The sequence below is a fragment of the Daktulosphaira vitifoliae genome, unplaced genomic scaffold, assembly GCF_025091365.1.
Source record: "Daktulosphaira vitifoliae isolate Bord-2020 unplaced genomic scaffold, ASM2509136v1 Scaffold_4, whole genome shotgun sequence".
Lineage (NCBI taxonomy): Eukaryota > Metazoa > Arthropoda > Insecta > Hemiptera > Phylloxeridae > Daktulosphaira > Daktulosphaira vitifoliae.
The window spans coordinates 24,398,138-24,425,822 of record NW_026099575.1 but is presented as its reverse complement, the minus strand read 5'-3'; the positions used below and the strand labels follow the sequence as shown (position 1 = coordinate 24,425,822).

General features: G+C 25.0%; 5 protein-coding genes across 11 annotated transcripts; 2 read left to right on the top strand and 3 right to left on the bottom strand.

Annotated features, from left to right (window-relative positions):
- The first annotated feature begins 27 nt into the window (after nucleotides 1-27).
- LOC126905207 (probable U3 small nucleolar RNA-associated protein 11) lies at nucleotides 28-1,983 on the top strand. The gene is made up of 2 exons (XM_050684719.1): nucleotides 28-172; nucleotides 1,147-1,983. Exon 2 carries the CDS (start codon nucleotides 1,148-1,150, stop codon nucleotides 1,901-1,903), a length of 756 nt encoding a protein of 251 aa, XP_050540676.1. The 5' UTR covers nucleotides 28-172; nucleotide 1,147; the 3' UTR covers nucleotides 1,904-1,983.
- On the bottom strand, nucleotides 1,974-6,406 carry LOC126905204 (arrestin domain-containing protein 17-like). Its single transcript, XM_050684716.1, has 7 exons — nucleotides 6,132-6,406; nucleotides 5,916-6,065; nucleotides 5,680-5,855; nucleotides 5,453-5,626; nucleotides 5,174-5,371; nucleotides 2,734-2,854; nucleotides 1,974-2,115 (listed from the first exon to the last, which is right to left on the bottom strand). Exons 1-7 carry the CDS (start codon nucleotides 6,229-6,231, stop codon nucleotides 2,036-2,038), a joined length of 999 nt encoding a protein of 332 aa, XP_050540673.1. The 5' UTR covers nucleotides 6,232-6,406; the 3' UTR covers nucleotides 1,974-2,035.
- Nucleotides 6,407-10,533: 4,127 nt separating this feature from the next.
- LOC126905203 (methionyl-tRNA formyltransferase, mitochondrial-like) lies at nucleotides 10,534-17,351 on the top strand. 7 transcript variants are annotated; one of them, XR_007703894.1, is made up of 7 exons: nucleotides 10,541-10,892; nucleotides 10,963-11,169; nucleotides 11,257-11,379; nucleotides 11,424-11,617; nucleotides 12,180-12,425; nucleotides 16,335-16,565; nucleotides 16,630-17,351. XR_007703894.1 is itself a non-coding variant. In XM_050684714.1 (6 exons), the coding sequence occupies exons 1-6, from the start codon at nucleotides 10,690-10,692 to the stop codon at nucleotides 13,457-13,459; spliced, it is 999 nt and encodes a 332-aa protein (XP_050540671.1). In that variant the 5' UTR covers nucleotides 10,541-10,689; the 3' UTR covers nucleotides 13,460-13,593. The 7 variants fall into 7 exon arrangements, 6 of the variants coding, with proteins under 6 accessions (XP_050540667.1, XP_050540671.1, XP_050540670.1 ...); XM_050684714.1 differs by lacking the exons at nucleotides 16,335-16,565; nucleotides 16,630-17,351 and adding an exon at nucleotides 13,434-13,593; XM_050684713.1 differs by lacking the exons at nucleotides 16,335-16,565; nucleotides 16,630-17,351 and adding an exon at nucleotides 13,431-13,593.
- Nucleotides 13,842-16,090, bottom strand: LOC126905205 (uncharacterized). The gene is made up of 3 exons (XM_050684717.1): nucleotides 14,859-16,090; nucleotides 14,608-14,738; nucleotides 13,842-14,068 (listed from the first exon to the last, which is right to left on the bottom strand). Exons 1-3 carry the CDS (start codon nucleotides 15,630-15,632, stop codon nucleotides 13,993-13,995), a joined length of 981 nt encoding a protein of 326 aa, XP_050540674.1. The 5' UTR covers nucleotides 15,633-16,090; the 3' UTR covers nucleotides 13,842-13,992.
- Nucleotides 17,352-26,421: 9,070 nt separating the features above from the next.
- Nucleotides 26,422-27,679, bottom strand: LOC126905210 (uncharacterized). The gene is made up of 2 exons (XM_050684724.1): nucleotides 27,628-27,679; nucleotides 26,422-26,861 (listed from the first exon to the last, which is right to left on the bottom strand). Exons 1-2 carry the CDS (start codon nucleotides 27,635-27,637, stop codon nucleotides 26,443-26,445), a joined length of 429 nt encoding a protein of 142 aa, XP_050540681.1. The 5' UTR covers nucleotides 27,638-27,679; the 3' UTR covers nucleotides 26,422-26,442.
- Nucleotides 27,680-27,685: the final 6 nt, after the last annotated feature.

The following is a 27,685-nucleotide window of genomic DNA, read 5'->3' as shown; positions in this document are numbered from 1 at the left end:
ATCACAGACAAGATAACTTTTATCTTAATTCATGTTTATACCATGCGTAAAATGTACACCAGGTTGTAATAGAGATACATCTAATAACATAGTCAATTTATGAAAATACTCTGTCTAAGGTTGAATTGTTTGCTTAATAAACTTAATTCTATATTTTTGTACCATTTATTAAGTAAGTAAAATTACAAAAAAAAGTATTCAGTTATCTTAAATATTTTTCTTTGTTAAAAAAAGGTTACTTAACTATGTAATTTTGATACAGACATAAATGATTTAATAATTTTTTTGTTCATAAAAGATAAATTTAATTTTTAAGTTACTAAGTATGTAAATAATTTTATGAGCAAAGAAAAAAATTTGAATACCATACATTTCTTTATATGAAAACTAAAATATAATATTTTTTTCTATTAATAATTTCCTTTATACTGATTTATTTAGTTTAAAAAATTAATTTATGTTCCTAATTTCCTATCTTTTAAAAGTTTAAATGACTAATTGTGTTTTAATATGAAAGACCATACCAAATAGTTAAATAGAAAAAATGTGTTAATTAAAAACAACATAATTGTTTGAGGTTTGATGGCTATACTAGTATGTAATGGATAATCCCTACCATTGATTTTTACAATACTTATTAATATGTAACACAACTTATTCCATGTTACCTGTCTTCTCAAAAAATAGGTTTCATTACTGTAATTACTTTGGGGTTTATGGTTAGACTGTTAGAATAAATATTTGGTTATTTTAATTACTCATAAAATGTTTTCATGGAATAAGATTTGTTCTTTTCTTTTACCTTAAATGTTTATAAATTCAAAACAAATCAAACTTGAATTTTTATAATGAAATTTTTTTATCTTGAAAAAATCAAATAATTGTACTTTAATTTGAGACTCGAGAATAAATTTAGTCAGCATATTTATCAAGGAGTATTATTTAACCTCCCAATGAGACCGCCTGTGTAACATTAAAAACAAAATATTTAAAAACTGAGCATTAGTAGAAACTCATAAAAAATAAACACTGCATAATAAAATTAATACTTTCTCAGTTATAATCAAGCTAATATTTAAGTATAATAATTGTCTATTAAGTTATATTTATTTAATAAAATAGTATCAATTAATTTTTTTATTCTAGAATGTCATCTTGGAAAAAGGCCTCTAAAATAAATCAAAAAACTCATAGAGAACGACACCAACCAGATGTTCGTCAAAAATTTGGTTTATTAGAGAAGAAAAAAGACTATAAAGTTCGAGCTAGACATCATCAAGAGCGTAATCGAGTACTCAAGCTTTTAAAAAAACGTGCTCAAAATCGTAACCCAGACGAATTTTATTTTCATATGGTGAAATCAAAGGTTGAAGATGGCAGACATACAGATATACGTGAAGAAGATGAACATACTGAAGACCAAATTAAGCTAATGCAAACCAGAGATTTAAAATATATTAATATGAGGGCTACTATGGAAAGAAAGAAGGTTGAACGTCTACAATCAGAATTACATTTTCTAGATGACGCAAATAAAGTACAAAATAATCACATATTTTTCGAAGATGATGAAAAAAGTTCAGCTAATTTGGCAGAAAAATTAAAAACTCATCCTGCATTAATTAATCGTAAAACTAACCGCCTAAGGATAACTGATTTAGAAAAAATTGAATTACCTGATTTAGATGAAGATACAATCAAAGAAATGGTTAGTGTAAAACGAAAGGCATACAGAGAACTCGAAAGAAGAAAGAATAGAGAAAAAGAATTAGCAATTGTACAAAGAAAATTAGAGATCAAAACTCATTTACTAGGATCTAAGCATGAACCACCGAAGAGGATAAAACCAGCTACTAAAAATTCTGCCCCAATATATCAATGGAAATATGAAAGAAAAAAATAATTGATTTCTTAAATAACTGTTTTAATTTAAGCAATATTACTACATTATAAACAAATATATAATTAATGTAACAACTTAAAGTATCTGTTCAATTTTTCAGATATCCTCAAAAATAATTTTCATTTCAATTTTTTATATTTTACGTACCAAGTACTTAGGTATAAAATCAATATTTTCATGCTTACTCATAAAGCAATCTTCAACAGAAAAATCTGAAACAATAAAAAGTTAGGTAAAAAAACATTCTTTATATTAATATAACATTTCCCTCTCCACAGCAATGAACTAATCATCCATCCCAGAATATGGAAGGTTAGAAACTTTCTTCTAAAGGGAGGCCGCTTAATAGGCTAATAAAGCATAAAAAAAAAAATAAATAAAATATTTTTAACCCTGTTCAAATTACAACAAACTTTAAATACTTTTAACAATTTATGAAATTATCAATTGACTTAATCAAAATGACTTATAAATGTTTTAGAAATGTATTTCAAATAATTTTAAACGTATTCTGACCTCATTTTTGAAAAAAAGTGGGTGTTTAATTAACTTATGGTGTATATATTAATATTTAATGATTGTAGCAAGATTTTATTGAGATATTTTACGTATATAAATATATAAAGTTATCAATTTAAATTAATATATTTTTACAAAAATTCAAACAATTTTAGAAAAAATATATATTAACTTGGGATTTTTTAAAAAATTTTTAAACTACTCACTAATTCTGTGGTAATTCCGAAACAATGTACTCCTTTTGAGACATTTTAATGTTATGATTTAAAATTTAATTTTAATTTAAAATTATTTATTAAAATATTACATACTTATAGACTCAAACTTATTTAATGGTTCCTGTAATTTCTTGTATCGTTCATCTTTATTGCCAACAAATATTTTTTTAGTAAGTAATGTCTTTTTTTTGGAATTTTGTAATGTAATACGTATCTAAAAAATAATTTAACTGTTTAATTTTTTTAAACATTTTGTACATAATAAATTATTATAACCCAAACACTGGCTTATAAAGGATCTAACAGAAAAGTAATGATTCTATAAATTTATATCATAATTATTGATTTATTAATATATATTATAAATTATCTGGACACCAAATTTTTTGTTTATTGTCAAATATGACTTTATGGATGATATACTTTAAGTATATCTGTTGATTAAGTAAAAATTAACAATAAATTGTTATCTGCATATCAGTGAATAGCGACATACAAAAACAATTAGCTATCTGTATTTGTAATCCCTCATGTATTATACATACATATTAACTCAAAAATTTGAAACTTTTAAGTTCTCTATCTGATAAACAAATAAAGTTATGTTAAAAATTCTAATACCATTAACTATAAATAAAACCTCAAACATTTAATTAAAATCAAATTATATGTTGTCATTTGAAAAAAGCAATATTCACACCCTCAAAAGGTATAAAATATGAACTAAAAAAGTACTACATAGCTAATAATATTTAATTATTGATAACAAAAAAAAAAAATTCAAAATTATTATTTTTTAAATTATTTTTATTCTGTAAATAATTGAAGAGTGGGTTAAAATAAAAAAATCACTATGTTTATATATTGAATTTTTGTTTAACACTCTATCATCTAATTCATATATTATAGTGGAGAAAAAACGATGAGGCATGATTTATTCTTAACCAAATAATATGATCTAAACTTAAGTATCTTTATTTATTTCAGTTTTTAAAAAATTTTTTTAATACAAGAATTTACAAACCATAGTTATCAAATACTTAAATTAATTTCTTAATTAGTTTATTAAAAGAATAGAAAATTTATTATTTAACTTATAGGTATTATCAATGAATGGCTTCGTTTTATAATATTCATACTTTGTAGCAAATTGTTAAAGAAAAATATATATTGCATTAATAGTGTTAGCAGAATAAAATCATGAACAGTAATTAGAATAACTAATAAAAATAATAAATTAAATTATAAGAATTTTATTACTTCTAGATTTTAATAGATGGAAATAGATTTTGTTATTAGGTTGGCATATCTTGTTTATACCTTTTCTGTAACATACTCTAGATTTTTTCAACATTTTAAATTAATAATGACAAAACATTAAATTTATACATAAATAAAAGACTACAAATATTAGAATTTAAACTATGGCCCAGATTATAGTTTCACCTAGTTTAAATCCACTATTATATATATATATATTTAAAATAATAATTAGAAGTTTAAATAAAAAAAAATATTTTGATTATGGCATCAGTTAGGTAGCTTGAGGAAAAAAGTTTGAAAAAATATCACAATCCAAAAAGTCCTTGTTATTATTTACCACAACATATTTTTTAAAACACATATAATACATTCAAATATAAGCACTGTTTTCACCAAAATTTTACCAATGATTATCTTCTAGCATTTTTTATAAACAATTATTAGATCATTAATTTATTTTATATTTATTTTTATGTTCTGAGTAGCATTTTTGAATTAACTACAAAAAACTAAAATTTCATCACTTGAGTTCAATTTTCAATAGTTTTGTGCCATTTATTAGGGGTGTTGAATCTTAACTAAATTTTAAATGGTTAATTATTTTTGAAGCAGAAGAGGCCGAATTTCAAAAAAAAAATATCTTACTCTATAGCTAAGAGTTACTCTAAACTGTATGCAAACATTACATTTGTTATTTACATATTATACATACACATTATGTATTAATGATGTATTCATCATATATAGAAACTTGTAAAATTATACTATTATTTGAAGGCATTAGAAGCCTAACTGTTTTTTTGAAAATACCCATTTTTTGGTTTTTTATTATAAATTCTCTGAATATTTTTTGAGAATTTTCCTAATGTATTAAATGCCCAGTATTTAACCATCACTTTTCATATCACTCATTTAACAAAAAATTATATTCTATTAATATTTAATGGTTATTAAATTTATCAAATTTCAACAGGTGTTTAATAATTAGCTTTTCCAACTAATATAAATGATTAATATAAGTGAAATTGTAGATATTGCTATATTTTCAGTTTATAATATAATAAAAAAAAAATTAAATTAAAACATAGTAAAGTATTAATGCTTACTAAATATTTAATTAATGTATCATTCAAAATAAAATTCTCAGGTTTTTAATAATCATAAACAAAAGTATTATTTTTGGAAAGTAAAATTATTAAAAAAAAATGTATTAATTATTTTTGTTTTTTTTTACCCTTTATTTGTCATAAAAAAGTTAACTACAACTTGCCTTTAATTTATATTCAATTTCAAAAAAATTAAATGGATTTTGTCGTAATCTAGTTGTAGGTATAACAGCCGGTAATGCCAATGGTTGTTTAATCCATACTTGAGAAGAACCACTAGTTATAATTCCTCTCGTTATTTCTGAGATAACTCTTGAATATTTTATAGGAAAAATTGTATGATCTTTCCAATACTTAACTATCTAAACAGTTCCAGAAAAATTTAATAAATAATATTTTGTTTTATCAAAATTGTATAATTTATATAATAGCACTCAACTAACTTGAACTATGAATGCTTTTGTAAAGATAATATCTTCCCAAGAATTATTTGTAATAAAGGCATCTAAGAAAATTATTTCACCAGGTACACACGGAGTGTGATCAATTTTAAAAGATGCTTTTATAATTGAATGGAAACAGCAAAATAATGGTGCATTGTAATTTGTTTTTTTCTCCTAAAATGTAAAATATGTGATCTACTATAAAAACAAACTAACTAAAAACCTACAATTATTTTATTGCATTTTTTTAATTCTATCTTTTGACCAACACTAAAAAATTTAAACACTGTTATGCCATTATAATAAGCAGAAATTTTATATCTTGTATGACCAAATGGCACTTCAAATGATGTTGGTAAATTGTCTGGTAATGTTAAATAAAACGTATACATTTTTGAAGAAACTAAAAAAAAAATCAGTTAAAACTATTTCTTAAAATATATAAGTATAACATAATTTATACTTGTTGATATGTCAGTAGAAGATAAATTTTTATCTTCTCTATAAATAATAGGTTTGTCTTCATAAAATAATGAATACTCCTCTGTTTCAGTTTTACATTTATTTTTCCATATTAGAGTGTATCCAATGATTCTAATAATAGGATCATTAACTAAAAATTAATGCAAATTTAATAATTTTTGAAGTAATTTTTAAGAATTTTTTAAAAAAAACTTACCATAGCTAGAAGCTTGATTAGAAGCATTAATTAATAAACTACCATTAATTATATCACTAGGGAATAATAACTGACAAGTATCATCAAGTAATAATTCCATTACAAAAAGTTTAATTTTTCAAATATTAATGAAAAATTCCAATAAAAGTAATAATTTTTAAAAATACAATGAAAAAATATTTAACACTTATTTCATTATCAAATAAACATGAATGAAATCGGTAATAAGAAAAATTCATACAAGAACATAAACAAAAAGAAACGATGTAAAATAACGCAAAGCAAAATTATACACAAATTATCGACTTTTTTTTTTAATTAATTCATATAGTTTACAAGAACTTGTACTATTAATAGAATGTTTGTTATATAATTATCATCATGGTTATCATTGATAAAACATAAATATACAAAGAATTGTACAGCAATTTTTTATTATAAACTTTAAACATAGGTGTGTCCACAAATGCCTGGACAACACCTGTAAAATTAGAAAATTGTGTACTGCATAGAGACTAAATTTTTAAAAAAATCGAATTAAATTTATTTAATTCTGCTTAATGATATTTTATATAAGAATATGTATTTTATTTTGCGAGTGAAAGGGTGAAAAAGGTTGAATAAACTAATCCAACGCCGTCCTTGTGAGTGGACAACAGATCCCTTCTCGGAGGATATTGTTTGTCCATCAATATGCTATAACAGTAATTGTTGCATGCACCTAATTTTCTATATAAATTAGATAAAAAGTTCATTAAATCTTTAACCTTAATAAACGAATAAGTTAATAAAATATATTTAGGCTTGAAGTTCATGGTCTTCCTGATCACTTTCATTGATATGGGTTTAATCGTAGCATTAAAAAGACAAGCCATGCAAATAACATTTATTCAATTAAAAGTATAACATATTAGTTTTTAGTCAAAAATTTATTAAAAGTATTAAAGTTGCCAAATATTTTCCATGGATAAATTGAAAAAATTAAATTTATAAATAAATATTGGTGATTTTGTTTATTTTTTCAACACTTATTTTTAGATTTTTAAAAATTCATTCTCCTCTGAAAGTAAATCCTGACTGCAACATTAAAAAACATTTTTTAAATAATAAATATTAATCATTAAAAACAAATAATATAAAGTAATAATTAAATTTAAATAGTTTAAATACTGTTAATTATAAACTTCTTGACTTATGGTCAAAGCTGAATTTAGTGTACCTAGGTCCTCATAAAAGTGAGGTCCCCACACGTATCAGCCGTAATTTTTTTTATTTATATAATTTAATATTAAAATGAATGAAATTGAATTAATTGTAAATTTTCTTCTGTGATTGTACACAAATAATGACGAGTATTTCAGCTAGTAATTGTATATTGTGAACATAAAATAATTTTGTATAGTTTTAGTAGTATAATAGTTTAAGTGTTTAATAAAAATATCGAATACGTTTTTCTTGGAAAATTATGACGGAAACTGCGCGTTGTCGACATTATAGTTGTTACTTTATTAATAAGAGTATTATGCATAAATAATTAATTAATTTTTACTTCATCATCAATTATTTGAAAAAAAAAAAACGTTAATATATTATAAACAATTATGTAGAAAAAAATCATTTTTTCATTAAATTTTCTACAAATACATTTTACATATAAATTAAAAACTGAAAAAATGTAGTTAATTCAGCAAAAAATTGTTCTTTGACATTAACAGCTGGTAGTACTGGTTAAACTTAATCAATTGACTTCAAATTTTGTGCACATTATTTTTAGCTTCGATGCGAAGCTGAGAAGGTATTGGTTTTACTAAGATGTGTATTTTTTTTAGTCTGTTACCACTTTTTCTCAGCTCTCACCGAACGGATTTCTTTCAACGATACGTCAAAAGATCACAAATCGTATCTAGTCGAAGACATTACCCTTAAAAATTGAAAAAAATTCCCTCGTTCCCCGTAAATGGGGGAAACCTCCNCCCTCGTTCCCCGTAAAAGGGGGAAACCTCCAAAAAAATTACAAATTTAAAAATCGCTAATTTTCGAAATTTTTTCAATTTTTTTTACTTAAAAGTGCCATAACTTTTTCAAAAATAAACATATCAATATAATTCTTTTTTATATAGATGTATAATATCATTACCTTTCATTTGGTATATTTTTTTCATAAATTTAATCCTTAACCTGCCAACAAGGGGGGATTTAAAATGACAACTTTTTCACAAAAAATTAATTTTTTTAACTTAAATTTTGAAAATGTTCCGGAAGGTCTGACACTTTTATATATATCTTAAATTAAAGCTAATGTAATATGCTTTATCATGAAAAAAAAAAATTTCGGACTTTATCTTATCTTCATGGTGAAAATGGCTACCGAATGCTATTTTTGTGTGAAAATTTTCGATTTTGTATTTTCCATTTTTAACTTTATTATGCTATAACTTTTTGAAAAATGTATGAATCATTACAATTTTTTTATGAGAAGTAGTATTTATATAGATCTTTCATTCGACATACTGTTTTTTTAAATCGGACCATTTCCCTAAATACAGGGGGGATTCAAAACATAAAAATGCATATAGAAAGTAGAACTTTTTCAACGTAACTTTTGAAAGTGTTCCGGAAGGTCTGACACTTTTATATATATCTTAAATTAAAGCTAATGTAATATACTTTATAATGGTAAAAAAAAATTTCGGACTTTATTTTATCTTCATGGTGAAAACAGACATTAAACTTAATAAAAAAAATACGATTTTTGTAAAAAAATTCTTTTTTATATTTTTAACTTTATAATGCTATAACTTCTCGAAAGATGTATGGATCAATATAATTCTTTTTTTTGTAGATGCATGATGTCTTTACCTATCATTTGGTATATTTTTTTTATAAATCTGACTTTTTACCTGCCTACAGGGGGGGATTCAAAATGACAACTTTTTCACAAAAAATTGACTTTTTCAACTTAAATTTTGAAAGTGTTCCGGAAAGTCTGACACTTTTATATATATCTTAAATTAAAGCTAATGTAATATACTTTATCATGGAAAAAAAAAATTTCGGACTTTATTTTATCTTCAAGGTGAAAATGGCTACCAAATGCTATTATTGTGTGAAAATTCTCAATTTTATTTTTTACATTTTTAACATTATAATGCTATAACTTATTGAAAAGTGTATTGATCAATATAATTTTTTTATGGGAAATACTATTTTCTAATAATCTCTTTTTTATTCTACATACTTTGTCTTAATCAGGATATTAATAAGGAACTAGCAGTTTATGAAGCTTTTGGAATAATCCACCAATTTTTTAAAATTAAACACTATCTAAAGATTTGCATCGAAGCGTTTTTTTTTGATAGTGATTTTAATCACTGTCAGATATCATTATACTTGATCCAACTATGCCACGTCACCACTGTGCCGCGACCCCCCTGTGCTGGGTTTTTTTTTTTTTTTTTAACTTTATAATGCTATAACTTATTGAAAAGTGTATGGATCAACACAATTTTTTTATGAGAAATAATATTTTTTAATAATCCCTTTTTCATTCGACATACTTTATCTTAATTAGGATATTAATAATGAACTAGCAGATCATGTAGCTTTTGGAATAATCCACCAATTTTTTAAAATTAAACACTATCTAAAGATTTGCATCGAAGCGTTTTTTTTTTATAGTGATTTTAATTACTGTCAGATATCATTATACTTGATCCATCTATGCCACGTCACCACTGTGCCGCGACCCCCCTGTGCTGGGTTTTTTAAATGTGTGAACCAATTTAAGGTATACTATTGATAAACATCTAATATTGAAAATTAAGGACCACACTAGAGAATATATGTACTAGAAATTTTTACTATTCAACTTAATTGAAGTATGACCGTATTTGGTAACAAAAATATTATTACCTTGGGTGATTTTGATATCTATCCTGCCAATGTATACCCTAACATATATCAAAATACCATAAGATAATTGTGATAGAGTTATTTATTTATTTGTTTTATGGCCGAAATGGGAGTTGTTTATATAATCACACTGAAAAAAAAAATACTGTGGTAAATTCAACAAATTATCAAAATATACTATATCATAGTGCAATAAACTTTTTGTTAAATGAAACATAGTTTTATTAATTCAACCATTATTTTTGTTAGAAAAATAAAAAATAAATTACATTAACAAATATTTTATTAATTCCAAAAAAAAATAAAAATGATCAAATAAAAAAAAAAGTACTATTTATTTAACAAAAAAATTAATTCCACATTAAAGAGAATACTTGTATTTTTAAAATATGAACGACGATCCTAACTGTAACACTTTTTATCAGTTTAAATCATATCAGTTATATCATCAATTATGTTATCAGAACTATATTATCTTCCATTTTTTCATTCTTAACCGATCCCAAAGTTGAACTCACGTATATAATAATTTTTAGACTTCTATATTTAACTTAATGTGCAACGTAAAATTAAAATAATTTCTAGAATAGCCAATTTTTAATTATTGGAAATTGTGTAGATATGTTTAATTTATTATTTTACTATAATGTTTAGTGCCACATTTTTTTTTAAATTTAGAAGAAATAAAATTTATAAAACAATTTTTTGCTTGTTAAAAAATTCATGTTATCTTCATACAACTTCTGTTATTAGAAGTAAATATAATTCTAAAGGACCTCCCTGGCGTATATTATTTTTTGGGAATGATGATTTTTCTGCTAAAAGCCTTCAATTATTGTCTGCTAAAATGTAATCATCCTTTAATATTTTTATCATAAAATTTTATTATGTTTCAGTAATAATATTGTGTTCTATATAGGAAAACACAAACTATCATTTCTAAGTTAGATGTAGTTACAACTTCAAAAGGGCGAGGAATTAATATTAGAAATATAGCTAAAGAAGAAAAATTAGTTACATTAGAGTGGCCTGTGAGTAAAGTACAATTAGAAAAACAATATGATATTGGGGTTGTTGTGTCATTTGGTCGTTTAATACCTGAAGAAATAATTAATTTATTTCCCCTGTAAGTAGAAAAATACAAAGTTCAGTACATTAAAATACACTTATAAAATTTTTATATGGCATAAAATTAACAAATTTTTTTTTACAGTGGAATGATTAATGTACATGCTAGTCTTTTGCCTAGATGGCGAGGTGCTGCACCTATAGTTTATACAATTTTAAATGGGGATTTGGTATCTGGCGTTACAATTATGAAAATTCACCCAAATAAGTAAATAAATTTAAAAAAATTAAAAAAATATATTTTAACATTAGGGTATATTGCTTTAGGTTTGATGTTGGTGAAATAGTACGACAGCATAGTTGTGCAATTGACCAGCATGAAATGGCTAAACAACTTAAAGAAAAATTAGCTGAAATGGGTGGAAATTTATTAGTGGAATGTTTTAAAGAACTTAGAAAAAATTTAAAGTATGCAGTACCTCAACCTAAATTTGGTATAACTTATGGTAAACTATAAAATAGTTATATTATTTATTTTTCTGAAGATATCAATAAGTAATTCTGGGAATAAACATGTATATAAATGAAAATATTATATTTAAATTAAATGAACTATAGTTATTTTATACATTTAAAATAACATTTAACTATATAATATAACTTTAAGAATAACAAAAGATGTATCTTTTAATAAAAAAATATTTTACAGTCTTCTAATTATAATAAATATAATAATATAAATAACATACACATATATATGGTGATATACCCATCAAAGCCATGATGGCAAAATATAAAAACAAAATTGTAATTTATCATTAGATTTAGTTTTAAATTATTTTACACTCTCCTCTAAAGTTAATTTTTTTGAACTAAAATCTATTAATCTATTGATGACATAATTTACTATTTTATATTTAGATAGTACTTATCATTCTTAGTACAAAGTTTAAAATAATTACATTTATAATACATATATGAAACAGCAGTAAATGTTATATATATTTTCAGTTGCAGTTATAATAAATAACTATATGAATTATTAAATATATATATATTATATTTCAGCTCCTAAAGTTGTTAAGTCCATGGCTATTGTTAATTGGAAAACATCAGATTCAAAAGTGTTGTATGATAAGTTTCGAGCTCTTGATGGTTTATATCCATTAACAACCACATGGCAAGGAAAACAGATCAACTTGTACAAAATTAGCTGTCTTCATCATATTAAAAATTTCAATGATTCAGTAGAACCAGGTTCAATATTATGTGATAAAAAGAAACGTACACTTATTGTTAAGTGTGGTGGAATAGGTGGGTTTATTTTGGTTGGACAAGTAAAACTATCTGGACATAAAACAATGATTGGTTATGATTTTTATAGCGGGTTTGTAAGTAAAAAACCTGAAAAAGAAAGAAAATTTGTGACTGAATTACTAGATTAAGAAACTTATTAAAAAAAAATTTCAAAAGATATTTTATTGTTGATGATTTTTTATATTGTTAGAAATTTTTTGAAGTAAATAAAATTATTGTTATATTTAAGTACTAATTATATGTACTTATTATACACAATTGTTTCTGTTTATATGTTAACCAATGTGGTGTATTATTTCTTTAAAGTTTCTAAAAAATGTCAACTATTTCGTAATTAAAATGCTATCATTAAAGATCTAATAATTTATTTAAATTAATCATAAAATTGTGATTAAATCACTTTTTATAGCTTTGATAAGAAGCCAAGAAGGTATTAATTTTACCATGATTGATTATTTTATTTCTTTTTATGGTCTGTTACTACTTTTTCTTAGCTCTCATGGGACATTGTTGAAGACAATACCCTATATAATTAAATATATTTTTCTCATTTCACTTAAATGAGTAAAATCCGCTAGAAAATTATGATTTTAACTTTTTTACTGGACCAGATATTATTAAAGTAATATATTATCATTGTTAGTAAAAATATTCCCAATACCTTGTGTAAAATTTAAATGTTTCAATTGTGCATATACATCTGTAGTTTTTTTTTGTGTTGAAAATATTAATTTCATATTTAATTTTTTGAATTTTATATTTCTATAACTTTTTTAAAAATAAATGGATGAATACGATATTTTTTTATAAGTACTTAATATATTTCTTTCATCTGATATACTTTTTTTAAAATATCAAACCATTTCCACTTATACAGGGGGGTTAAAAAAACTAAAATATTTATTTATTTCTATATTATACTTATAAATCTAAAAACTATTAGGTTAGTTTCAATGGAATTGTCAGGTGTATTATTCTCAAAAATGTTTTCTTCGGTTTCAGCAGTCGTATTTGTGTGGATATCTCTGTAGACTTTTGGTTTGATAGAATATTTGTCAAAATAGGTGTAGCATTGGTCCAAAAATATAAGAAATATGAAAACTAAAATACCACTAAGTAGTTGTTTACTCAAAAAAAAAATAAATTCATTAGCTTAAGTTACAAATTTTTCTACGCTACTTGTATTTATTAATTAAATATAAACAATTGATTTAGTCTCGACATTTTTTTTTTTTTGTTAAAATAGCTGTAAAAAAAATTGTAAATGATTTATAAATGTTTAATTAAATTTATATGATACATTTTTAATTTAAAAATAAATAATTAGACTTATCTAATTTGAAATAATGAATTACTTAACTTTACCAAAAATTTAAATTATTAATAAAAAATAGTTTTCCTGTATCATATGTGTTTATTACAAAAACAAAATTGGACATTCATTAAAAAGGATAAAAATAAAAAGATACTTTTAAAACAATAAGAAATTAATATCAAAAAATACAGCAAATTTTTATTGATTTAATGTAATTGCTTAATTACTTCATTTTGGCTATAAGTTTATTTAATACTTCGTCCAATTATAATTTTGGCGACGCCATTGATATTTTTTTACTTGTTTTGTTAAACTCAAATTACAGCTAAAAAATAAAATAAAAATTAGATCTTTAACTAAATTATAACATAAAGTATTTCTTTTCTTTAATGCCGTAAATTTGAAATTACAAAAAGAATAACTTACAAAATATTTTGAATGTCTCCTACATTGAAAAGATTTTTAAAAATTGGGTTTAATAACAAACATTTGATTTGGTCTTATTACTAATCGATATACAAATATTAATCAAATAGTTTAAACTAAAATTTAAAAATTGAAAATATTATTTAAAACTAATAATACTAAAAATATTTAACTTAAAAAGCCATAAAAATTACAAAAAAAATGCGAATATGTATTTCGGAAAAAATATTATCATTACTAATGCTTAACACATACTGAACCCAACGCCGATTGAAAAAACATGCTCTATTAGTATTTTTGTGGCTTTCTGAGTTAAATATTTTTTAGTTCTAAATTGATATATTTTATAATTCTAATTTTAAATATAGTATTAGCAACAAGTGATCAATTTTTATTATATGAAAATAATAATTAATTTTTTTTCAATTTAAAACATACTTAAAGTGTTTCACTTCAGTATTTTTATGAAATCGTACAGACTTCTCTTGATATGTATCTATTAATCTAATATTGGCTATATTTTTTGCTGAATTATTATCATAATTTTCAATTTTTTTAAGAATTCCTTGCTATAAAAAAATTAATTAGAATGAAATTATCAAACAACTATTTATAATATAACAACAGCAATTTGTTGATGGTTGAAAAATGCATATTAATTGTTTAAATACTTAGTGAATATTACTCACTTTAGTGGCTGATTTAGATACAGTAGAAAAATTATACGATGTCTTAGTTTTGGTATCTGAATTTTTGTTAGATTCATTTTCAAAATTCCTTTTTGACAGTAATATAAAAGTGTTGTTTTCATGAGGTGATTCTTTAATATTTCCCGAACATATTTTAAACGGTTGAGTTAGAAGATTGTTTGGAGACTGTGACATGTCCGTGTTAAAATAATTATTAGCCAATACGGAAGTGTCTGTAGATGTGTTGGTGGGTTCTTTTTCAATTTGTGTAATAATTTCTGAGTTTAGGTTTTTAACAGATTCAATTTCGTTATTGAATAATGAATTGTTAGTGTAATGTGTTGTAATATTATTTTCTGGAAATATTTTAGACGGTAGAGTTGAAAGATTTTTTTTTGACGATGTTTTGTCCATGTTCAATGAATCATCTATTATTGTAATTTTCTTTATAGATGTTTTAGAGGGCTCTTTTTCGTTTTCAATAATCGGAGTTAGTGTAATTTTATCTTCGCTAGGTGACTGTTCTAAAATTGAATTATTTGTCATAGTAGGTAACTCCAAATTAATAGGATGTGTAGTCAAATCCGTGCGAGTATTCGTTATAGGTTCTACTGTTTTAGTTAAAGTATTTTTCTTCTTAGAAAGTTTCATTTCCAAAAATGTCTGCAGTGACACAACTGCCAGGGCAATAGACATAATATCTTTGATTACTTGAATCGGAATTATAAAATATATTACCAACGTCGTTATCACGAAAAACAAATCTGAATCCATTTTTTTTATAAATGTATGCTCTCAAAACTTGAAATTTTTAAGTTATACTTAGAGAAAAATATAAGATTTAAAGATTTTTTAATATATATGCTGACTAATTTATCACGGAACAAAACTTAAGCATAAAATCACCAAACGGTGTCGATTTAAACGACAATATTGCTCTTATTTAAGCAAAAAAAGTCTTGTTTACTTTTTATTTAAGCCAATTAATATAACAAAAAATGTTTTAAAATTGGCCAATAATTATCAAATTTGTTTAATAAGATGTGTTATTTTGAATATAAAATGTAATTAATATAATGTTACAAACCGTATTAATATATTCATTGAATAAAGCTATTGTCAATTACTTAAAATTAATTATTAAACAAATTTAATTAAATTTTCAATCGGCATTGGGTTCAGTATGTGTTAATTATGTCTTCAGGTATTAAACGACCAAATGACACAACAACCCCAATATCATATTGGNTCAGACCTTCCGGAACACTTTCAAAATTTAAGTTGAAAAAGTTCTACTTTTTACATGCATTTTTTAGATTTGAACCCCCCTCGAATATAGGGAAATGGTCCGATTTANGGCCACTCTAATGTAACTAATTTTTCTTCTTTAGCTATATTTCTAATATTAATTCCTCGCCCTTTTGAAGTTGTAACTACATCTAACTTAGAAATGATAGTTTATGTTTTCCTATATAGAACACAATATTATTACTGAAACACTTAAGCTAAAGACCTAAAGAAATATAAAGCTGAAGTCATTGTCACTTTACCTCCATGGGGAGGACCGTCGTAACAAAACCATAAAACATACAGTTTGGAGAAAAATATGTGTGTGAATACGAAGGTGGCGGTCAAACGATCTTTGAATTGCCCCGAAATATTGCTCCCAACGTAACACACATACTTAAAAGTGCTGATCGAAATGAAGTAAGTTTCTATTTCATACACAATACATATAACATCAGTTAATATTTTTCAATTAATTTTTTAGTTGTTCAAACTAGGAAAATACTTTAATAACAACATAGTAATACAGAATAACTTTATCAATGGAAAACTGGATTCCATCACCACATTTTTTTGTAGATTAAATAACATTAATTTAAAACTCAAACAAACTAATATATAACTTTTCAGTCAAAAAAGAAAACATAATTAATACTCGACATGATCAAATTTTGCGATTCAACTGATATAGACCATTATTAATCTCGACTTCAAAATAGACTGTTACAGATTTTGACTTCAAGTTGTTACGTCGCTATTTAGGGGTTGAGTCTAAACGCCCATCGACAGTATTCTAAGGGACCAACGGGAGATAGCTGGCTAGGCTATATCTACCTAAGGTACTGAAGTTTCCTATTTCATTTATATTCCCTACAATATATATATATAACACTTTAGGTTAACAACGATATAAATAAATATTTATTAAGCAATTGAAATATTAAATAGATGATACAACCTGCTGGACACCTAGAGATGATATAATCCAACAGGGGGCTGACGGCGACACACACACTCTCTATATACGGAGTCGAAAGGTTAAGTTAATTATCAAACAAAAGTAGTGATCGCGAAGATGGTAAAATGTCAACTGTCGATAGGGATATCTTATTATGGCACATTGGCCGTGAATTGCAAAAGTGTTTATGTGTGCAGTCTGCCCTCTTGTTGGTATTGTTGTATGTTACTGTGTTAATAATATATATATACAGGGTGTTCAGTAAGTCAGGAAACGGGTTTCTATTGTTTTAATTGTTACAAACAATGAGAACAATAGAAACCCGTTTCCTGACTTACTGAACACTCTGTATATGTCTATTAAACGGTACAATGATGTTATGGGAGACAGAGATATGGGCACATGCAAATGTGATCGTATCAAAGTAATTAATGATTTTGAACTATAACAAATTCACCAACTCTTATATTTTGCGGCAGCAAAAAGTGCAGGATGACACTTTTATCTTTAATGATACATTCAGACAAGTATACACTTGTTATTTACATTTTTGGTAATTATAATAAATAAATGATAAACCAGTTATTTTTTTTATTTGTTGTATATTTTCATTATTTGATTTATTTTTTATTATTCATTTATTTTTTTGTAAATACTTTTTATAATAAAAACATAAATTTGTGTTTCTATTACACAATTGTTATTTTATGATTATTATTCATTTCTAACTTTTCTATTTGTTTTCTCGCAGTTGTATAAATCATTGTTAACGTGTCTTAATAAATTAGTTGTGTTGTAAAACAATTTTATGAATTTAAAAAATTATTTATTAATCATTTTAAATTCAAAAATATAAAAATTAAACAACATTCTGTTATAAAAAAAACTGGTATCTAACAAAAATTGTAATAGTTTTCACTGTTTCAATGGATACAAAAGCATTTATTACACAATATTTCGATTTTATTTGTAAACTGAATAATTATTATAATTATTATACAGTATTGTAGTAATTAGATGAGGAAGTATTGAATTACGTCGATTTTAGTATAATATAAGCTTTACAATAGTAGTAAGCAATTTTTGAACTCTTAAGCAATATAATAATTCCATATAAAAGGGAAATGCAGGGTAAGCAAATTAATAATGGTGGGAAAAAGAATATAAAAGGGAAACATGAAAAGTATAGGTGAACGATACTGGGCGAGACGAGACTGGACGTTTTGTCGAAGAAACGTCGAGTTACGGGTTAGGTCGTTGATGTAAGAATAACTTTATATTTTTTTTATAAGATTTAATTAATTTTTGTGTTAAATTATTATATTATATTTGACTTTGTGTTTGATACATTTCGTAAATAAAATAACTATTTAAAAATCTGGGCTTAGCGCAAATATTTTATATTCATCGTGTTCTTGGAATTTGTGTGTGTGTGTGCGGCTAGAGTCTAGGTTGGACTGCTGGTCCTTTAGTCAATCTTAATAATTAGTGTACGAGCTGGCTAGTGTTTGGGCTTAACCGTCCTTTAGTGGGTATAGTAAAAAGGTAGTTGTGCTGGTGGCTGACAAGGAGCCACCCTTCAGTCTGCTACTTTTGAGCTAGACTGTGCTGACGGGTCTAAACTCTACCCCTTTAGTAGTCCACTAAATAGAGAGATTGGGGCTGATCAGTTTATCCAACGGGAAGACTCAAGAAGAGCTCGAACGACGAACTCGTCGTCGATATATATATATATATAAGAACATTAATTAATTTGTGTTAAACTTTTGTGTCTACGTTGGAGCACTACCGACCTACAACTTAAATTGGAGCCCAACTCGAGGTTCGTACCAACACGACCCCTCGAAGTTTTTTTGTAACATCGAAATTTGTGTGTGCGTGTAATTTCGCGTCAATAAGTTGATCCGTCGATCACTACAATACAAGGATTACTTGAAACATTTAACCGGAACACCCAAGGTTAGTGCAAAATATATTTATATATAATAATTTTATTTAATTATTAAATTTAGTAATTTAAAAATCTCCCCAGAAGAAAAAAAAAATTTTGTGTGTGTATGTATAATTTCTCATATGTCTATAGTATGAGTAATATTGAGGACATAGAGGAGAAATTAAAAGAAATTTTTGGGGATAATACTAATTCAGAATTAGATACATTTGTTTTTGACATAATATTTTCTGCCCAGGAACTCATTAATATTTTTGACGACGGAATATCACAATTGACTGACCTATTTATTGAACTGACCACAAAAACAAAAAACCATTTACACATTTTTAAAAGATCTAAGTTTTAATTTAATTTTATAATTATACAAATTTTTTTTTACATAAACATCTTATTTTTTTTTTTTTAATAATAAAAAAGAGAAAAAAAAGTTCAATAATTTAAATAAAAATTAATTTCGACTTTCTAGAATATTAATTTGATTACTTAATTATTATGATTTATTATGAATATTAATGAAATTCAAAAATTTTAATTAAACAAAATTAGTGATATACAGGGTGATTTTTTTATCATAACCCACTCAATTACTTACAGAATAATAATAATTAAAATTTTTTTTTTTATTATTACCTTTAGTTACACATTATTCTTCAATTATTAACTATGTAATACTTTTTAAGTTCATCCCTTATGACTGGTAAGGGTGTGAACTTTGTTTTTATCAATGGTAACACATATTTTTAATTTAATAAAATGTTTGAGTTTTTAATCCAATAGTAAATGGCATTTGAATTTTAATGAAACTTAATTTGCTTATTAGATATAAATATTTAAAGTTTCAAATTTTTGAGTTAATATATAGGTATAATACACAAGGGTTTACAAATACAGGTAGCTAATGGATTTTTTATGACATCGATATTAGCAGGTACACAGAATTGTTATCATCAATGATAGTAAGGTACATTGTTGTGAGTTTATAAATACACTAACTGACAATACAAAAAGTATATCTATTGGTAGTCATAATTGATAATAAACAATTCGTGACTGTGACAGCAATGTCATAAAAAACCAATTAGCTACCTGTATTTGTAATCCCTTGTGATTATACCTATATATTAACTCAAAAATTTGAATCTTTAAATATTTATATCTAATAAGCAAATTAAGTTTCATTAAAAATTAAAATGCCATTTACTATTGGATTAAAAACTCAAACATTTTATTAAATTAAAAATATGTGTTACCATTGATAAAAACAAAGTTGACACCCTTACCAGTCATAAGGGATGAACTTAAAAAGTATTACATAGTTAATAATTGAAGAATATTGTGTAACTAAAGGTAATAATAAAAAAAAAATTTTAATTATTATTATTCTGTTAGTAATTGAGTGGGTTATGATAAAAAAATCACCCTGTATATTCAANTTAAATTAAACAAAATTAGTGATATATATTCATTAAAAAAAGATGATCTTATAAATTTGTGTAAAAGTAAAAACTTAGACGAATTAGGAAACGTAAATGACTTAAGAACACGTTTAGCTAGATACTTTAGAGCGCAACTTAAACTGTCAGATATAAAACCTAACTTAAGTCCAGCTGAAATTGAGCAAGTTATTTATGCCTCTTCTAATGATAAACTAATAATCGTAGAGAGTAACGTAGAACTAAGTGTAGAAGGTAAATTTGAAAGTATAGGTGAAAAGGTATCAGACATCCTTATTGAAGAAAAAAATCATTCTTACGCGAATACTAGCGATATTACAAAACCGGATCATTTTTATAATAATATTAAAAACGCTTCGTCGGGTGATCAAAATAAATTAGAGGGTTCAGGTAAAGAACATTTTTATGAAGATATAGACGATTTAAATAGAACTTTTAAAGAAGAACAAACACCGGATAATCGTAATAACTTAACAGAGGGAAAAATTTTGGACTTACTTTCATTAACTAATTGCATAGAAACAATAAATTCAAATATTACAAGTATGGAGTCTAATAACCGATCTTGGTTGATGAAACCAGATTATTTTTCGGGTACTGAGGACATAAGAAAATTTTTCAGGCAGTATGAAAAGGCAAGTGAAATAAATAGATGGAATGAGAGTGATAAAATAAAATTTTTGTCAATATTTTTAAAAGGGACAGCTAGTATATTTTTAGAAAACTTAGAAGATAAAAAATCAATTTGGACATATGAGGAATTAAAAAACTTAAAAAAGATTTGGAGTAGGCTGAGGGTTTACGACACTATTGATAATGTCCTCATCGGTTAGTTCTTGTTCAACAGGCTCATTCTCGTCGATTTGAAGCCACTCTTCTGCCTCATCTTCAGACAGGTTTTCAAGGGATTGTCAGCACTTTTAACGATATCCACAACTTTGGTCAGAGCGTCTTGATTGTTTTCTTTCTCATCAATCTGTAGAGTTAGGCCAGGTACAGGGTTTGCAGCTGGCCAAAGTTTTCTCCAGAATTTTTGGAGTGTTGTATTTTTTACCTGGTTCCAAGACAGTGTAATAGCATAGACGGCATCTTTTACTGTAAACTTTTTTTGAAAATCAGTCACGTCACAGTCGGCATTTAATAGGCCTTGAATAAAAGACCTTCCATAAAAGCATTTAAAATTTCGAATAACCCCTTGATCGTTTTTATTTGCTTTAAAGGCATTTTTTTGGAGAAAACCAAAATTTTTACAATTTTCCGGAGCGATGCCGGACTATCTGGCATTCCGGACTGTTGGATGTCGTATTATTGGACTTCTACTGTATATTAATGTTGGCGAACAGAGAGGCAGGTAGTTCGGACCGGTTGACCAACTGCTTAGCGTCACAGAAGGGATCGGTACTACCTACCAGGCTGAGAGGTAATGAGGGTTGCTTGTAGTCTCAACGACGTCAGTGTTCAGAACCAACTAGAAGAAGAAGGACGCAGCAGATATCCCCTTTCTTCTATATTTCATATTTGTTTAATTTTTTTGTTATGAGTTATTTTCTTAATAAAGCAAGTTGTTTTGATCATTCACTATAAGTAAGTTTGTTTTTATTTATTGCATAGAATAAATTTGTTTACAATAGACAAATTTATAATAACACAATATTATTGATAGTAAAATTTAGAGCAATTGTAAATAAGTTAACTGCATGAGTTCACCTGCGCACAGCTACGTTAGGCATAATTCATGTAATCAGAAAGAAATAATTAGAGTATGGTGGCTTAACTATATTTTAATTATTTCCGTTTTATAGTCATCGTTGTCCGCGCACTGCGGTGGTCGATTGACTTCTAAGGTACTCGTCCAAGGTGGTACTCTACTGTTATGTGTCGATGATACTCTGCGGATACCACGACATGTTAAGGGCTATTTGCACAATATTCACAGATTAAGCTACACGACATAACGCATATAGTATTATTTGTTATCCAGCGTAAGTTACTCATGCAGTTAGGTTATAACGACATTTGATATATTTTACACATGGTAGAGCTTCATATTCTGTTTTTTAATATTTCATGATTACTGTCCATTCACGAGTATTAACAATTAAAGAACAAAATAATGGATGTTATTGTGCTTTTCATATAGCCATGTGTGTAAAAAAGTCGGCATTATGATATTTCCATGACTTTTTTGTTCATAATCAACTTAAAGTGATTAGAAAAATTTGTCAATTCAAATTTAAATATTTTTGCCTCTCAATTTTTTAATTTTTAAATACTCTTTAATTAATACAAGTTTTGATAATAAATTTATAAAATAGCTTACAAAAATTGCCCTGCTTTTCACAAATGTTGAGTCCAAGTTTTAAATACTGAGCAGTGACTGAAATCACTGTCAAACTTCTCTTCGATGCTTATGATATTTATAATAATTTTTTGTATAAATAATTAAATTTGACTCTTCTTCTTTTTTTCACCTTAATCCCAACTACTTGGGGTCGGTCAAAGAATTAAATTTGACTAAAAAATTTTTTTTTAATTACCAGAACTTAGTTATGGAATAATATTAAATAATTCGACAATAAATACTTTAAAAATATTATATATGGATGATTTTAATTGTTTGTATGGAGAAAGCTGGTTAAGAGATTTTTTTTACAGAAGAAAAGATGTCAGGACATATTTTTTTAAACTTATAGTGCGTAATATAAGCTTTAATTTGATATATTTTTAAAGGATGTGCAGTATTTCCAGAACATTTTCAAAAATTAAGTTGAAAAAGTAAGTTTTCCTAAAAAAGCTGCTATTTTAAATTCCCCTGGTGATCAGGTTAAGTGTTAGACTTTAAAAAAATGGTATAAAATGAAAAAAAAATCATTCAGTTTATTTTCAATATTCAAACATAATTTTTAAATTGAATTCCAACAAATCAAATAAAAATTTGATTTTAGTATGTTCAATTCATATATTATAAGGATATGTGTACCATTTGTGCATACTCATTTAGTTCGACGGTCTAACCGAGTAGTGGCAATTTTAATGCATATTGTTGCACACGAAATTCAATTTAAAAATTTTTACACATTTGTTATGATTTAAACAAACATAAATTTGCTAGGCAACTAGTGTTATCATTTAGCCAAACTATTTTATAAACGAAAAGAATAAATACTACGAACACGTGTAACACGTGTACTGTTAATTAATTAAAAATTTAGCTCAAAATAAAGAATACGATTTAAATTGAATTCCAACAAATCAAATAAAAATTTGATTTTAGTATGTTCAATTCAAATATTATAAGGTAGATTTACATAAATAATTCTGTTAGATCGAATTACCGTTTTGTATGGATTATCTTTTGATTACATTAACTTTCTGATGAAGTGTACTGATACGGCGTTCCTATACTATAGCATTGTGCATTTAAACATACTTGAGTGTAGATGTTATTGCCCAAGTAACATTATATTTGATCATTGGGACTTGAATAATACATGAAACACTTAACCAAGATGGACTACTAGTATGCTATTATCACTCGTTCGGTTAATATACAATCAAAGGTCATTTAGAGGATATACGTAAGTGGAAACGACCCAACAGCTACCTGATAACAGCTCAGACACCAGATCGATTTTACCCTTCCTTTTCAAAGTAAATAACATCCCTAAGCCAGTGAAAACTATTTACTTCATTGTTTCGACTTAAAATTAGTAAAATTGTTTGATTAAATATTTAAATTACCAATAAATCGTAGATAATTTTGTGGGGATTCAAATGTATCAAATTTTAGTTTTTTACATAGAAAATAACCTGGGAAAACGTAATCATGAGAAAAAAATATACTAAATGTCAATAATTCGGAAAAGTTATCTTAGTATTTTTTTAGTACATTTCAGCGTCGGATGAGAAAAAAGGATCCATTGAGATTTTTATCCATTCACACCTAATTCCTCGATGATTTTTTTTTTCTCATCATTTAATTTTGTATTTTTAATCTTTTCAAAAATTACTCCTCGGTGTCATATTTATGGAAAAGATCATAATCTCATGTTATCTATAGTAGCAATAAAACAGCTATATTGAAATAAAAATTTTCATTTTTTTTTTTTATTATGTTCATTTTTGCTAAAAACAAAAAACTTGTTGATATTTTTATATTTATAACATAATAAATACAAATAAATTTAAAAAAAACACTTGGTGTTAACATGTTTACAAGTTTGTTAATCTTAATTGTTTTGAAGTTGAGTCTGTGATTTTAAAAAGTTTTGTCTCTCGTAGGCGCCTTTTTCCAGTGCCATTTTTACACATAGAATGCATTTTATCTTATTTAATAAATCACATGAACTCAATGCAAAAAACACTAAAACAAAACAAATCTAACACCTCAATGTTAATAGCATTACGTGCGATGTAAGCTATGTAAATTTTTATCACCTTATATTCGGTTAAAAATTGTTTGATAATCGTCTCCAATAGACCACCATACAAACCTAAGGGTTATTTATAAGTAAACTGTATCTATTTTTTTGATCTGTTTTATAAATTACGCCAGTCGTAGATTAAGGTTTATATTATATTGTTACTAATAACTTTATCATAGTATTATAATTTTCTAGAAGTACCTATACTATTTATAATTGGGTTTTATTTTTTACTTTCAAACCGAGTGACCAATTATAATTTTCAAAATATTTGTGAATTTTCCATTACAAGTACTTGAATAACTAAGTACCTAAATATCTACGTTTTAATTAAAGAAAGTCAACTATAAGTGTTCAGCTTGATTTTTGTAGGACGTATAATACTGATACTATAATTTTTTTAAGTATTCAGTTCCATATGTTTTTCGAAAATCAATCTCAACTCTTATATCCAACACAAACATTAGTGATTATTTTTCAAAACGTGCTTGTAATAAAAAAGTTACTACATAAAATTAACGTTTGAAATATTTCCATTACAATAAAAATTATACCCATACAAGTATAAATCTGATCACATGAAACGCAATTGCACAAAGAATTTACTGGATTTTAATATAACAAACCATAATTATGATGATAACAATTTGTTTACGTTTTTATTTTAAAAATTGTGATTTCTTATGTACTTACAAGTTTTGTTAATAAGATTTATTTAATGTTTTTTATTTAATTATTTTTTTGAATAATAATTCTACATCATAACTAGTTAAATAACTTTTGAAATTAAGATATAATTCTAAGTCAAAGTATGATATATAAATTATATTTATATAATTTATAAACCATATAAATGTGAAACTCCTCCAACTAAATAAATAAAATTGATATATTGTCTGAAAAATTAATTTTAGATAATATATTCTTAATAGGTATATAAATTTCATTAATAAAAACCCATTACAAAAGTTAGCCCAAAAATCATAGTCAATTTTAAGCTTTTTTTTTTACATATTTTATAATTTTTTTTCAATATTCAAACATAATTTTTAATGTTTTTTTATAGTTATTATTATATATTATTTTGTTAATTTTATAAAGGTAATTTATTATTCTTGAATTTTATAATTATGAAAAATAATTAGATAATAAAAAGTTAAATTCCGGGATATTTTATTAAAATTATTATTACTTCAAGTATTTATGTATTTTTTATAAATAAAATATTTTATTGTTTAACTCAGGGAAACTTTGTACATCAGTATATTTTTTTAGGAATAAGTTTCAGGTTCTTTCTGATGATTTCTTCGCACAAATATGTATCCTAACTGAAGTAAAATCACTAAAATCATTAAAACAAATCTATACATATTTGACTTTATAATAAATAATATTAGACAAACTCTATAATTTAGCTTCAATATTTTATATATAATTCGTTAAAATCAATAGAAATTAAAAATTTAAAAAAACGTTTAAATGATAGGTTAAAATATTCGATTTGGCATTAATCATTGTTCGATAGATTTTTCGATAAAAAATCCACGTAATAATTATCCTGGTCGGCAGAATCTTCGTCGTCGTCGACGCCTGAAGATAAATCATCGAATTCGCAGTAGGCCTTGAAAAAATCGTTTTTCTCCCACGGAGATGACAATTTATCTGTATTATTCTTTATCGCCACCGGCGATTGTGATAATTTTACATAACGTCCTTCGACTAAACGACGAACAGCCGATCTCTTTAATTCCCTTTGAGTTTTATTTTGACGCGCAATCGGTTTTTTTACTTGTATGTAGAGTGACACTAAGTCCTCATCGCTCTGATCAACCATTTCGCTATCAGTTGAATCATCGGACCATTGGTCATCATCATCATCATCATCATCGGTGATATATAAGTGCGTGTTAGTCTGCTCTTCGTCATCTAAACACAATGAATGCACATGACAAGATTAAAAAATTCAGAGAATTAGCTTTCTTTCTAATATGCTAAGAATTTTTCAATATTTTATAAGAAAAACTAGGAAAAAAATCCAGTTGATTTAGATAAAGTAAATAATTTTTTTTTATTAAATGGGAAGTATAAAATAATATATACTCATTTATAAAGTATCTAAATCTTATACAAAAACTTAAAAAATAATTACATAAAATATTGTTTTGTAATAATACTTATTAAAAATATTTTTAATCGAATTATGATTTGAAACATTTGTTCCTTAAAAAAATTTTAAGTTAATAATTATGAGACATATAAATTATAAAAGTCCTTATTTTTAAATAAATGGAATTATTTTATTATATTTACAATAAAAAATCCTTTTTTTATTTTAATTCAAATTTATGCATTTTTTTTACGTCTCCTAATAACATTTTTCAATTGTAATATAATATTTTTTTTATATAAAATTTAAACCATTAAAAAAAAATGAGTTACTTAATGAACATTAATTTGCTTATTAAGTTCATTAAACTAAAAATCAGTTCAATTTCGATCGAAACGAATAACTATAAATGTTAATAATAAATTAATGTCATTCTTCATAATAGAAAATCAATTTGATTTTATAATATTCGACTAACTATTGAAAATATTATAAAAATGATGGTTTCGATTAACATAATGGCTTTGCATATTTTCATCGTAATCTTATGAGTAAATATTCGAGATTGTTATTTTTAATAATTACCTAAGCCCATCTTGTAAACAGAAAGAATGTTCGTGGCAAATTTTCTCGTTAAAACTGC

What these genes read in the sequence shown, in the direction of transcription:
- LOC126905207 (XM_050684719.1), top strand. Translation starts at nt 1,148, where the DNA reads ATGTCATCTTGGAAAAAGGCCTCTAAAATAAATCAAAAAACTCATAGA.
- LOC126905204 (XM_050684716.1), bottom strand. Translation starts at nt 6,231, where the DNA reads ATGGAATTATTACTTGATGATACTTGTCAGTTATTATTCCCTAGTGAT. An exon ending in CAAAAGCATTCATAGTTCAA is followed by an intron (nt 5,372 to 5,452) that starts GTTAGTTGAGTG and finishes GGAACTGTTTAG; the next exon opens with ATAGTTAAGTATTGGAAAGA. An exon ending in AAATAAGTTTGAGTCTATAA is followed by an intron (nt 2,116 to 2,733) that starts GTATGTAATATT and finishes TTATTGTTTCAG; the next exon opens with ATTTTTCTGTTGAAGATTGC.
- LOC126905203 (XM_050684709.1), top strand. Translation starts at nt 10,690, where the DNA reads ATGTTTAGTGCCACATTTTTTTTTAAATTTAGAAGAAATAAAATTTAT. An exon ending in ATAATTAATTTATTTCCCCT is followed by an intron (nt 11,170 to 11,256) that starts GTAAGTAGAAAA and finishes TTTTTTTTACAG; the next exon opens with TGGAATGATTAATGTACATG. An exon ending in ATGAAAATTCACCCAAATAA is followed by an intron (nt 11,380 to 11,423) that starts GTAAATAAATTT and finishes TTTTAACATTAG; the next exon opens with GGTATATTGCTTTAGGTTTG.
- LOC126905205 (XM_050684717.1), bottom strand. Translation starts at nt 15,632, where the DNA reads ATGGATTCAGATTTGTTTTTCGTGATAACGACGTTGGTAATATATTTT. An exon ending in TATCTAAATCAGCCACTAAA is followed by an intron (nt 14,739 to 14,858) that starts GTGAGTAATATT and finishes ATTTTTTTATAG; the next exon opens with CAAGGAATTCTTAAAAAAAT. An exon ending in ACTGAAGTGAAACACTTTAA is followed by an intron (nt 14,069 to 14,607) that starts GTATGTTTTAAA and finishes TTTATTTTTTAG; the next exon opens with CTGTAATTTGAGTTTAACAA.